Raw genomic sequence first — 13,438 nt, forward strand, 5'->3', positions numbered from 1 at the left:
GCTAGTATCATACACACCAAATTATATGAGCCTAGGTTTAGGTAAACTGAAGTTATCGCGTTAACAAGGACTGCAGAAGGGTAAGATGAAAACATGTCACTGTGACCTTGACCTTTGACCCTTTGACCTCAAAATAAAAAGGCTTCCTGGTATCCATGCTATATAGTATCATACACACCAAATTATATGGGCCTAGGTTCAGTTAAACTGAAGTTATCGCGTTTACAAGGAAAAGTTAACGGACGGACGGACACCGAGCGTGATACCATACTGTTTATTGGGTAAAATGGCAACATGTATGCTTGCTGGGTAAAATGGTACCAAATACTTTGTAAATTTTAGGCAATGTTGCGTTGAAAGTAACCCTTTAAGCTGGCATTTTGCCCAACATGGGGGAAAAATTACACCGCAAACATGCTTGTTCCCTTTCTACCCAATATTGGGTACATTTTAAAAACTTTTTTAGAGTGTAAATATTAAAAGAAACCGAAATTGTTAGTATACTGAATAGGATAAGATGTAATTTTTTCTGATATAAATGATGCATTTCTACAGCAAATAATATTGTTGAATTATCCGATCAGTTTATTGAGTCGGTTTAAAAGTTGAGTATCAAATTACAAAGGGGGAAAATTTCCCTGTGCTAGCGGTATTGCCAATTAACCTTTTACTGGAAGAGCGGTCATCTCCATAATTCAATAGATTATCTCTTCTTAATTAAACTATCCGCCTTTCACACGATAAAAAAATCGTAATTTGAATAATGATTCCAGTAAAAAAAAACAAGGCTAATGACGAATTTTAAGTACGTGTGAAACCAAATTAGAATCACGAACGCTAATCACAATCACGAATTCAAATACTACTCCGGAGGTGAATTTAAGTTTCACTCAAATTACGGTAAAAATTTTCCGGGTGAAAGGTCCGATGATTCTAAAGACGAACTGCAATCCAAGATTCACGTGTGAAAAGGCTCAACATGATTTGCTTTCGTAGAATGCCATTGTCTCCTCAAATATTCTCTTTTTTGGCATGAAACTCTCATTTACTATCGGATCTGGATCGGCATCAGAGACGGCTTGAAAATATATGCCTGAAAAAAATAAATATGGCAAAGATTTTCAACGTTCTATAGTACTGTGTATCCCTGCCAAAATGTAATTAAGAAATGTGCATGAGTTTGTACAGGATCCACAATGTCAATATGGGGATGAAAATGCTCACTTTGACCATGTACCCTTTAAATTAGGTCCATGCTTTGGCATTTATTCTGTACGGGTAATGCATAAAATTATGCATCCGCACAATAGAAGTCGGGGACAATATACCGCGTGGTATTGCAAACATTTCATTTAATAATCCGGGTAAAGTATTATATAGCCTATGCCGAATGTATTTTCATAGAACTAATCTCTCCATTATAAAAAATGAAATGTCAGTGGCATTTTGGTCTAACAATGATTAGTTGGCTAGTCGCTCTAAGCAAATAACCGTGCCAACCACGGAGAAGTCAGCGATGACCGCGGTGTTAAAAGATGAGAGGAGTGCCTCCATATTGTTTCTTTTTTTTCATTGCTAGAGAACGTTTAGAAAATTGAGTTATATTTGACTTACATGTAGAAACATAAACATCTTTAGAGTGCATATCACTTAATCGATGATATGAATTTGCTTATTTAATGTGCCATATTTTGTTTTCATCTTTGAAGAGATATTGTTTTGTTGATGTGCATTGTGACGCCATAACCGTGACAAATACGTTTTCTGGCAAGTTCCGGTACCGACAACAAGTGGCTATAAAGTGGAAGCGGGGAAAGGGGTATAGAAACGCATCAATTCCTTACTGAGAAAAGGAACTAAAATCACAATGAGGCTTTTGTCGAACGTTGCTGGACTGGACAGCAGATCATCTGAAGATTTGCACCGGACGAACAAATGCAAATATGTCTTTCATTTTCAAAGGATCGGAACTGGTGCGTTGTAGAGAGTTTCCTCCGAGGAGAAGCGAAATGTCGGAAGGGTGCGTAGAAGACGCTGTCATTTTGCGATTTTTGTTGTCAGTACTTGAGCACCCGACGCGAGAGGGCAGTGGGAATGACAATAAAATAGGCTGTTTGGGAGGCTATGAATCAAATTTAAATCTTGGACGTGTATTTTTTCAGTCTTGCCTCAACAACAAAATATGTGTATTTTGAAAGTCGTTTTAAGAGAGACTCTAACCTGCGCACATGAACTCGACTGCAGGAATGGCATACTGATTGGGCCACACCAATAGAGCTTATTGATTTTTTTAAACAAGTGCACACGTAGTTAACAATAATGCATATAGCATTTCCATTTATTTGAAAGCAGGGTAAAAAGAGCATTGTAGATTAAATACCTTTTTCACGGGCATAGTTTCCGCGGCCGGGAATCGAACCCTGGACTTTACATGTAGGCCTATACACTCTAAAAAAAAGAAATGCTAACTAAACCATGGAAAGGTTGGAGGAGTGACAACATTTTCTAAATGTTGCATTTACCACTTTAAATGATTCTACCCAACACTTAAAATGTTGGATTCAGCTTTATACAAGGTTGGATGTAACATTTGGAAAAGGTTGTCACTCCTCCAATCTTTCAAATGTTGATTTAACTTTCGATTTTTTAGAGTGTAGCCAGGCGCCTTAGGCCACTCGGCCATGGCAGTGATGGGTTGGAAATTCCGATATATCCTAACGTTTCGTGCCATGAATATTCATGAACCATATTCTGACTAAACAAACCCTATTATATCGCCATTCCACTATTCGCCTATTGTGTCAATAGTGTATGGAGAGAGGGGGCGTCAACCCTATATATTCATGATTTCCCAAAAGTATTTTTTTTAATTAAGAAAGAAGACTATTAAGACTTTAGACAAACAAGAAGAATGGTTCTCGCTGCTTAATTCACCCTCCTTTCTCTCTTTATTGTTGTTGCCTCTAAAAAAAGAAACGACTCAGGTTAGCTGATCAGAAGTTTTTCACTTAAATATCCGGGCATATAATATGATTGGTCCAAATCGGATCACATGATATTCAGCGAATTGCACTATTGCATCCAAAATGCACTATCCTGCACTCTGACGTCATACCAAATGCACTATCCTGCACTCTGACGTCAGAGTGCAGGATAGTGCGAGTTATGGAATTGTATAGAATTAAGATCAAAATAATATAGCCTTCGGGGCAACTCAGTAACATGGGTGCAAGAGGGGGAGTTGTATAAAACAAACAATACACGCATTCTTGCGCTTAGAGGACCTAAATAATGATCTGTGCTCGATTCGCCAAATGGATACACAGCACTCGGTCCTGCGGCATATCAGTTGACATTCCTTTCACATCGTTCATAATTTGGTCATGTATGAACGCGCTACCGTGCATTATTTGTATACTACCGGGTTATACCATCGCATGGTTATCATCTACAACTTTAGCCGTACAACAGGGAGACATGTGCCCCCTAGTCCCCGATCCGCGGTTTATTTCCAATTCGTCTAATGCCAACTCGTCTATCATTTGGTGTACCATCAATTCGTCCGCTATCCACATGGTTTAACTGCCAATTCGTCCACTCACCATGGTCGTCAAATAACCAGTTGGTCCAATAGCCATTCAATCCATATAACATTTGGTCTCATTGAACTAAGTTTTAATTCATATTAGTCCAACTGCATGGTTATGAGACGAAATAGTCACAGACGAAATGGTGATTAGACGAATCGATGATTTGACCAAATGGTTATTGGACCAAATCGTTGTTAGACGAAATGTTGATGGACGGAATGGCATGACTAAATGAAAGTCGACCATGTGGTGAGTGGACGAGTTGGTAGTAGACGAATTGGCAATTTACCGGATCCGAGACGGTAATAATGGGGATATCTACCCAGAAGCACCCCCCCCCAAAAAAAAAAAACCCGAAGGATTCCATTCTTTACACTCCATTACATCGAATGCAATGCATCCATTTCATTTATGAATGATTAATGATGGAAACTTCCCTGATCTTATGCATGACTGAAATTCAATGTTAAGAGGATCATTCATTTTACATGTTCAAACATCATTTCGGCTGGGTGCACATCGTTGATGGACTTTAGTGTAGGGAAGCGTTTAAGTAGATCATCATTTTTAGTAATAAAGTAGTATAAGAAATAGGAGTAACCAAAGTGATAATTATTATTATACTTTCGTGAAAAATGGTATGGAATAGAATACGTCAACTTCAGTCAGGTGTTTTTCTTTCTCCTTGATGTGTCATTTACTATCTAAATTTAGTAGCTTTCCACCATTAATCCACTAGCCCGGCAGATAGTTTATATGACTAGGTCTTCATCGAATATAGTACTTTACACTTTCTTCAAAGATGACTTTATCTCGATGAAAAACGCAACATGTGGTGTGTTTAATAACCAGAAAATAAATGACGTCCACAATCAACCTTTGAGATCAATATTTACGACTATTACCCCGGCAACCGAGTTATTAATCTTTACGAAGTGGAAGTAGTTAGAAATGTTCTCCATACCGCTCTAGAATTTCGTCCTTTACCTTATAAAATAGAAGCGATATTCATCAAATAGTCTTCATAAGATCGCCATCATTTAACAAAGCATATACTTCAACTATATCCCGATTGCTTACTTAATAGTAATATAAATTATAGCCGTAAAGCCTGTCGGCTGTTTGATGTACAGTTATTGTTGGTTCAATTGCAATTATTGGATGAGGGTGATTTTTCACACCCGGTAATAAATGAGTGGAAGGGTTGTGTTAAGTGGGGTCCGTCAAACCTTGCGAGCTATTATATTGCTAATCACAATCATCTTTTCAATTCCTTAGACAATATAATATCCATATGGTTTTCTTCTTACAGAAAGCAGTCATTTGCAATATGCGGGATTTCGACAACATTGTTTTGACTTTAAAATAATATTTTATATTACATAAAGTTTTTAAAAAATAGTTATGACTTGCGTAAAATGAATTATTATCATATTAGGCTTGTTTGCTGTAATCTTCCTTTTCCAAACCTTTTTACACAATCAAGACATAATTATATACCATATACTATATAAATATTAATAAGTGTGAATAACAATGACAGTAATAGTAGTAGAAGTAATAATAATAATAAAAATAATAATAATGATGATGATAATAATAATATTAATAAAAATTTTAAAATAACAAAAACAATAATAATAATCATGATGATGATGATGATAATCCATTTTGAGAGACTTTGAAGAGAGGTACATTTCAATAAGTAACATTTATTAAGAGCTGTTAAAATTTGTAATTTGTCAATATTGTTTCAACGGCATTTGGAAGGTTGTTCGATAAAAATAGATCGGCGTGGTCTAATGAACGTTCACCATCTTTTTTCCCCTCTTGTTAAGATGACAGAAACACGTATAGTACAGTTCTACTTTGTGAAAGTAGTTCTTTTCTTAGAATACTACGAACATGAATCGTGTTATTAATATTATACAACTTCTTAATCTACGGTTTTATCTGTGTCATTTCCTTTCAGAAAAAGAGAAACCATAACGAGCAAATTTCATGTGAAGAGGAAAACTGGTGTATGGTAACCATGGTAACTGGATGGCACAGCAGATGACATCCATGCGACATATACAAAATTAGTTGGTTTTTTTTTGTATATTAAAAAAGAAATATGGACATCGATCTTGGTGGAACTGAGTGAAGAACTGCGCATGGAACGATTTGTGTCGGAGAAACATACACTTCATAAAAATCAATGAAGAGGCCAAACACCCACTTGCAACAAATTATTTCAAATATGTCAAATGGATTTGAAAATAACCAAGTAGTCATAAATAATGACTTTCGAACAAACACTTTCTGAGACTTGTGCGCAGAATGGAACTGCAATTGGTGGCCTTGGCCTGGATGATGTGGACATTTTTCAACGTTTCGGGTGACCATGTAAAACACAGTGATATCACCTACAGGAAAGATGGTGATCTCATCATTGGCGGGTTGTTCCCAGTCCATGAGACGGGTCCATCGGGACAGAGGTGCGGTCAACTCCGGGAGACAGAGACATTGCATCGGTTGGAAGCCATGGCGTGGGCCATTAATGACTTCAACAACCGCTCAGACATACTGCCGGGGGTTGAGCTTGGCTTCGAGATCAGGGACACCTGTTCCGATGTCTCCATGACGCAAATTGGTGCCTTGAAATTCCTTCCGTCAGAGTTCACCCGCGATGACGTCTGTCCCGTGCAGACCAAACAGAACATATCCGAAGGTAGCCCAATCATAGGTGTAGTGGGAACGGAGATGAGCAAAACAACGATGTCCGCAGCTCAGCTTCTTGGTTTAAATCACATTCCTGTTGTTAGTTATTACGCAACAAGCGATGATCTATCCGACATGACGCAGTATCCGTATTTCTTGAGAGTAGTCCCACCTGATAGACTTCAGGTTCAGGCGATGTTAGAGATCATCCGGACACATGGATGGTCGTATATATATCTTTTGTATTCTGACGACAACTATGGGACAAACGCTTACCAAGAGATTGTACGCGGTGCAGATGACATCGGCGTCTGTCTCGCAGAAGCTTTTGAAATTGGACCTCACTTGACAGAGGAAGACTTTGATGATATTGTCTTGGACATGCAGATGAGACCACAAGCAAAGGTCGTGATCCTCTTTATACATGTTGAACATGCTAACAGCTTTCTTGCCGCAGTGAGGAGAATTGGAGCAGTTGGTGAATATCAGATTTTAGGAAGTGATGGATGGGGAATGAGTATAGGAGAAATTGAGCCGTTAAATAGAAAGGGAGCTCTCGGGTCACTCAAAACTCATCTTTTCTCGGCTCACGTGCAGGAGTTTGAAGACCATTTCCTGAAACTGACGCCGACAGATTCCCCCGAGAATCCATGGTTTGGAGACTACTGGAATTCCAGTAGGAACTGTTCGTTAATCAAGCATGGGGCGTCATGTCTCTCAAGCCCAGGTTTTAGTGCTGGAAGCGCGGTATCTTTGGTGATAGATGCAGTTACCACCTTGGCTCTGGGTCTCTCTGAAATGCACAATGACCTATGTGAAGGCCAGCCTGGGATCTGCGAAGCAATGATGCCGTTGGATACCGCACTTCTCTTTGACTATATGACTAACCAATCATTTAAGGGTCAGTCGGGTTATGTGATCTTTGACAGTGGTGGCGATGCCATCGGTCGCTATGTCATTGACAATATTCAGGTCAAAGACGGCAACTATGAGTTGGTGATGGTTGGTCTGTGGAGTGCCATCCGGGGAAACTTACTCATAATGAACGATTCCGATGTGATCTGGGGACCAGATGATCATCGCATGAATGGGACTGCGCCAATGTCGTACTGTAGCGATCCCTGCGGCATTGGTCAAATATACATCCCTCGAGAAAACTTTTGTTGCTGGTCATGCTTGAATTGCTCTGAGGACGAGATCACTATTCTGAATCACACAGTTTGTATGGAATGCGCCAAAAGTGCTGCTCCTGACGATAAACGCCTTACCTGCATTCCGGTAGAAGCCAAATACATCCTATGGAATAATCCGTTGGCGATCATGTTGACCGTTTTAGCGGTGGGTGGACTTTGTCTGGCTTCGATGGTGCTCTACTTGTACGTCCGCAATAGACAAAACTTATTAATCAAAGCCTCCAGTCGCGAACTATGTAGTATCATTCTAGTTGGGATTTATCTCTCTTACTTTTTGGTCTTCATTCTGATCACTAAGCCGACCTTCAGCTCCTGTCTCATCGCGCGCATGATGCTCATGCTTTCCTTCACAATCATCTACGCGCCCATATTGACGAGAGTCAACCGGATATACCGAATCTTTGATCGAGCCCAAAGGTCAGTTAGGAGACCTGGTTGCATCAGCCCGACCTCCCAGGCAACCATTGCCGTTATCCTTATTGGCATCCAGGTTAGTGACTCGTATAAATGTATATCAATATGATAAGGAGGTAAACGTCTATGGAAAATTTATTGGCACCAATGATAATCAACAGATAATCAACAGATTTTCCAAGCTATGATAATTAACAGATTTTCCAAGCTACTTTTGCATTAATCTAAACAATGGTATAACCATATTGCAGAGAGGATGATGATTCTAAATGGGGTCTCGGTTATCAAATTATTCTGGCTGTTTTTTTTCCTATAACTCTACCATGTCATGCCTATCGCACATGCTAGCTAGAAAGTTGACAGAAGCAAATTCATTCAATAATAATAATAATAGGCATTTATATAGCGCCATCTACCTAGAAACTATTCCGAGGCGCATTGTTATTATCATTATCACCCCGGCTTTAGCTCGAGCTGCCTTTTAGCGCTCGTGCATTCAAGGAATTAATCCTGCCGGGTACCCATTCACCTTACCTGGGTCGAGGCAGCACAGTGGAAAAATGTCTTGCTGAAGGAAAACACGCCATGGCTAGGATTCGAACCCACGACCCTCTGTTTGAAAGGCGAGAGTCAGTACCACTAGACCACGACGCGTCCATGTTAATATTAAACAATATCTTCGTTATTTTTCCCGCCCCTCTCTTTCTCGCATCCCCCCTCTCTTCATCAGGTTCTGGTGAATACTATATGGTTGATCATCGTACCTCCTGCAGCTATCGAGGTAGTCGTTGCCCCACAACAAGTTGAACTCATATGCAACTTTCCAAGCGAAGAGATCATCACCTCGCTCAGCTACAACTTCATCCTGATTACCCTGTGCAGCAGCTATGCCGTCCTGACACGCAAGGTGCCCAACAACTACAACGAGTCTCGATTCATCGGCCTCTGCGTCTACACGGTTCTCGTTATCTGGATCGGTTTCATATCCAGTTACTTCGCAATCAACGACTCCAAACTCAAGGTCGTCGTCCTCTCTCTTGCCATGATCTGCAACGGCACCATCACTCTCTGCTTCATGTTTCTCTCGAAGCTCTACGCTATCTATTTCGAGAAGGAGGTCATCATAAACCCTACGACTTATGACGGATCCGTCAGAGGTGGCACGACTGGGGAGACCAGTGAGGGCAAGCAAGATATCGATGTCCACGTCGAGGAAGGGGCCGGTTGCGGCGATGAGAAAAGAGGGATCTCCAAATTTCGGAAGGCGAAAGTTCGGCCATCGGGAGAAGGCATCCAGGCAAAGAAGTCTTACGGCGTAGCGTCGAATGAGAAAACTGCAAAAGGACGTCTGAATTCACCTCGAGATGACAGGTGCTCAACTATATCCGGATCAGAAAGCAGCTGCAGCTGACTATAGCACATCAGATGATAATTCATTGACATAGATTAGCCGTGGCGATGGTTGAATTCTTACACGAGAATCTTAGATTGAAAGAGGGAAGTTCTTTGTTGGTGTTAGATGAATAGGGAAATAGACGAAGTAGAGCACAAATCAACGGAACACCGCAAACAAGAGACAAAATAATTATCCCGACGTCAGAATAAAAGTACTTGATGAAGGCCTTCGACCGAAACGTCAGAACAATGTCTTGTCTCCCATACTGTTTATAGTTCTGCTTTTCTGTCTTTTTTCTTACACTGTAGCTAATCTCATTGCCTTAATTCCTTGCCCATGTTGTAGCTAATAGATTAAAATCTAGAAAATGTGGCAATAGCTATTTGAGCTGTACAAATAAATTGGGATTTTCCGTTGTGTTTTTATAATGATTATTGTATGTGAACTTTGACTTGATCAAAAAGTTCATTCCACATGAACATGAATGAATGAGGTCATGATCAATCACAGGGGAAGATGCGCTATGATAGTAATGAAACAATGATGATGGTGATGATTTTTTTTTACAGCTACACAAATTATGGTCAATAAAACCATTTCCATTTATTTTGATAAAAGAGCACAGTTGATTTATACTACCTTGCCCATGGGCATATAGGAGCCGTGGCCGGGGATCGAATCTCGGAGTTTCTCGGGTCTAGTCAGGCGCCTTAGACCACTCGGTCACGGTACCTTCAACATGATGATGCTGATAAAGATAACGATACGATGAACTTGCCGATAGTTTTGTCTTTTGATATGGAGTAACATGATGTGGAAGCGTCGTGGTGTAGCGGTTCTGACTCTCGCCTTGTAATCAGAGGGTCGTGTGTTCGAATCCCACCATGGCCTAGCGTCCTTTGGCAAGGTGTTAATCCACACTTTGCCACTCTCCACCCAGGTGTTAAATGGGTACCCGGTAGGATGTGAAAGCCTATATGTAGTATGCCTAGCAAATGAGTCTTGGAACTCTTGTTGGAATGCTCCCCAGGGAGTGGAGAAGGTGCATACATTGTATGCGGGCATGCAAGGATCCGATGACCGGGGTAATAATATGTCTGTAAAGCGCTTAGAGACGTCGTTCCGATGTATTAAGCGCTATATAAATGCGGAATATTAGTATTATTATGATCATCATCAGATTCATCACCATGATCGTCATCTCCATCGTCACTCTTAATCACCAATATCGACCAACACCATCATTGTATCACTACCACCTCCAGGGCTCCGTAACACAAAGATTAGCGATCAATCGCTAAATTAACTTACCAATCAATATCGATTACACGCGCTTTAAGTTTAAAATACTGACCAGGGACCAATCAGTGCGGTTCTTTCATATTTGCAATTCATCGCTAATCTTTGTGTTACGGAGCCCAGAACGGCAAAAAACATCACCACCCTCTTTCTTCATCATCACCACAATCTTCATCGCCGACACCACCACCACCACCGTAGTCATTATTATCATCACCAACATCATCATCATCACGACAACCATCATAATCATCATCGCTATCATCATTATCTTCTTCACTCGCACCATCATCATTATTGTCATCATCGACGCTGTCGTCATCGCCATCAATTCCTCAAAAAACACCATTATCACAACCACAACCACCACACCATCAGAAGCATCGATACATTGTGTCCCATTAAACTGGTTGATTCGATTGAACATTGCACATGACCCCCAAAGGACATTGTCACGACGGCCTTGAATTGTCTATTTTTATACACTTGAAAATCTAATCTCATTTTGTATATAATCATATTATGCACTGATGTTCACTTGTATAACGTGAGGTAGGAAATGACTGTAAAGATGTACATGTACATGAAAGTGAAAAAAAAATCATTAAAAAATAAAATACAATAAATTAGTTTCGGAAGCTATAAGCATGAAACGCTGAGGTTTTCAATCGAACGTCTTGGTTTTTATTATGATTGTTACAAGAAAGTTGAGGTTTGAAATCGTGACTCTATCCAAGGATATTCGGGCAAAACATGGGATGGAAGATGCTCAGCTCAACTGTTTGACTTTGAGTGGCATGAATTCCCCGTGATCATCCAATTATGCTGCTTGTGGTGGCATGCATAACTTAGAAATGAAACGAGAAATTTGACCACTGATCTGGAGTATCAGGCATAATACATCGTGTAGGGCCTATGGCATTGTCCTGGTGATATTTCTGTGATGTGAATAATTCATCAAACTGGGGGAATTTCTACTCTTTGGGGCCTATGCAAAATGAAAACACTGCATTTGTTTGATTATGTTAACGGGCTCACAAGTACATGTCATATGATATTAAGGGCGTTAAATAATACGACTACACCTGCCTAAGAAACCTCAAAATGTTTATTTCATGAGAAGTGTCCGATACGCTAATTCCTCCGATACAGTGCGTATCAATAAAAACGTTACACTTTGAAAAAGTCCTGGAAATTGAAAAATACACAACATGGGGATAATTTGTTCACATATGTTCTTGGTCTCATCTCTCAAATAAATAAAAAAATTGACAGAATGTTACACCTGAGTGAGCACTGTCCATTTTTGTAAAGCTCGCATAAATCGGTTTGCGCAGAAATCTAATTTTCACGTTGTGTCAAGGAAAAAAAGGCAACAACCAACTGACTGTTTGGTACATTTCTCATACATAATCTTTAACATTTTTAACGAATTGAAATAAAACAGGTAACATTTAAATGTTTTGTAACAACCTTGCCACCCAAATTAACATTTTAACCCTAGGTAAGCACAACCTTTACCCTTTTTTGTGCCAGCTGGATCTGAGGACACAACTAAATGTAAACAAAGGTTTATTTCAGACATCTCCAGCTTTCTTTCACTTAGTTTTTTTTTAGCATTTAAAGTGCGTTAACATTTCATATTTCATTTAATACTTGTTTCTCCCCACTTTTCCCAAGCTTGACAATGATTAACAAACCTAGAATCAAACCTAAGCCAGTTCATGTGAATCACATCTCGGTGTAAAGCAGATATCATGACGATGGCCTCGGTATTTGGGGAGGGGGGGAGGCTCAATGGCGCTCTATAAGTGTTTTGGACAAGGAAACAAGTTCAAAAGGCAAAATATATATTCAAATCAATCATTCTTGTAAAATTTCATGTGTTCTTCATGAATGACGTATACTTTTATTCACATAACTGGTTCTGCGCAAATCATTTTTCACGAACTTTTCAAACGTAAGCGAAAATATTTGTTGACAGTCATATCGTCATTTGCTTAAAGAGATCTGTACCAATGTTGAAAATTAATGTGGAAAAGGCTTCAGGATATTACAAATACATAATTCTACAGCATTATTTCTAAGTGTAAACTTTCTTTGATACGCACTGTATAGCCAGATGGTGGCAACTCTCATCATGCTTTAATTGATTTGTTAACTCCTTTACCACAGTGGATATTTTATATGAAGACAATAAATGTTGAATAGGTTAAATTTGTGTCTCATCAATATATCCAAGAAGGGGTATTTGAAGACCACATCACGTCTTCATTGAAGTGTTATTAGAAGGTCTAAGATGTGAGGGAAAAGTACGGTTGGCTTTGCAGACAGAGAGATAAAAAGAGAGGAGACAGAGAAATGGCGATATAGATGGGCAGGGGGAGATGGAAAGAGAGAGAGAGAGCATAGGAGAGTAGACGAGGAAGAGGAAAGGACCAGGAGAGAAGTGGATAAAGAGGGGAGTGAAAGGAGAGGTGTAAGAGACTGACTGAGCATGCTGAGAATGGCAATGGCGGACGTGGATAAAGGCTGACAGTCAGAAATTACTGGGAGAGACGTGGATGAACACAGTATCCACTCTAAATTACAGGGATTTAAAACAAGTCCACATGGACTGTAGTTAGGGACCAATCGAATTCCGGATTTAGTTTGAATCCTTAAGATTCATTTTTAAATCTCGAAAGATTTAAATTTAAATCATTTGAGATTTAAATTTAAGTCGTTAGGATTAAAACTAAATTCAGAAATCGATTGGTCCCTAGCTACAGTCCATCTGGACTTATTTTAAATCCCTGTAATTTAGAGTGTAAGCATAAAGAGGTTTATGTTTTAATTGAGCA

General features: G+C 39.6%; 1 protein-coding gene across 1 annotated transcript; it reads left to right on the forward strand.

Moving 5' to 3' along the window:
• Positions 1 to 5,561: 5,561 nt before the first annotated feature.
• LOC129258913 (metabotropic glutamate receptor 2-like) lies at positions 5,562 to 12,812 on the forward strand. The gene is made up of 2 exons (XM_054897152.2): positions 5,562 to 7,976; positions 8,631 to 12,812. The coding sequence occupies exons 1-2, from the start codon at positions 5,913 to 5,915 to the stop codon at positions 9,309 to 9,311; spliced, it is 2,745 nt and encodes a 914-aa protein (XP_054753127.2). The 5' UTR covers positions 5,562 to 5,912; the 3' UTR covers positions 9,312 to 12,812.
• Positions 12,813 to 13,438: the final 626 nt, after the last annotated feature.

This window comes from Lytechinus pictus, chromosome 4 (genome assembly GCF_037042905.1).
Source record: "Lytechinus pictus isolate F3 Inbred chromosome 4, Lp3.0, whole genome shotgun sequence".
NCBI lineage: Eukaryota > Metazoa > Echinodermata > Echinoidea > Temnopleuroida > Toxopneustidae > Lytechinus > Lytechinus pictus.

Excerpts from the sequence above, each read along its gene's own strand:
- LOC129258913 (XM_054897152.2), top strand. The coding sequence starts at position 5,913 with ATGGAACTGCAATTGGTGGCCTTGGCCTGGATGATGTGGACATTTTTC. Across the intron at positions 7,977-8,630 it reads TTATCCTTATTGGCATCCAG|GTTCTGGTGAATACTATATG; the intron begins GTTAGTGACTCG and ends TCTCTTCATCAG.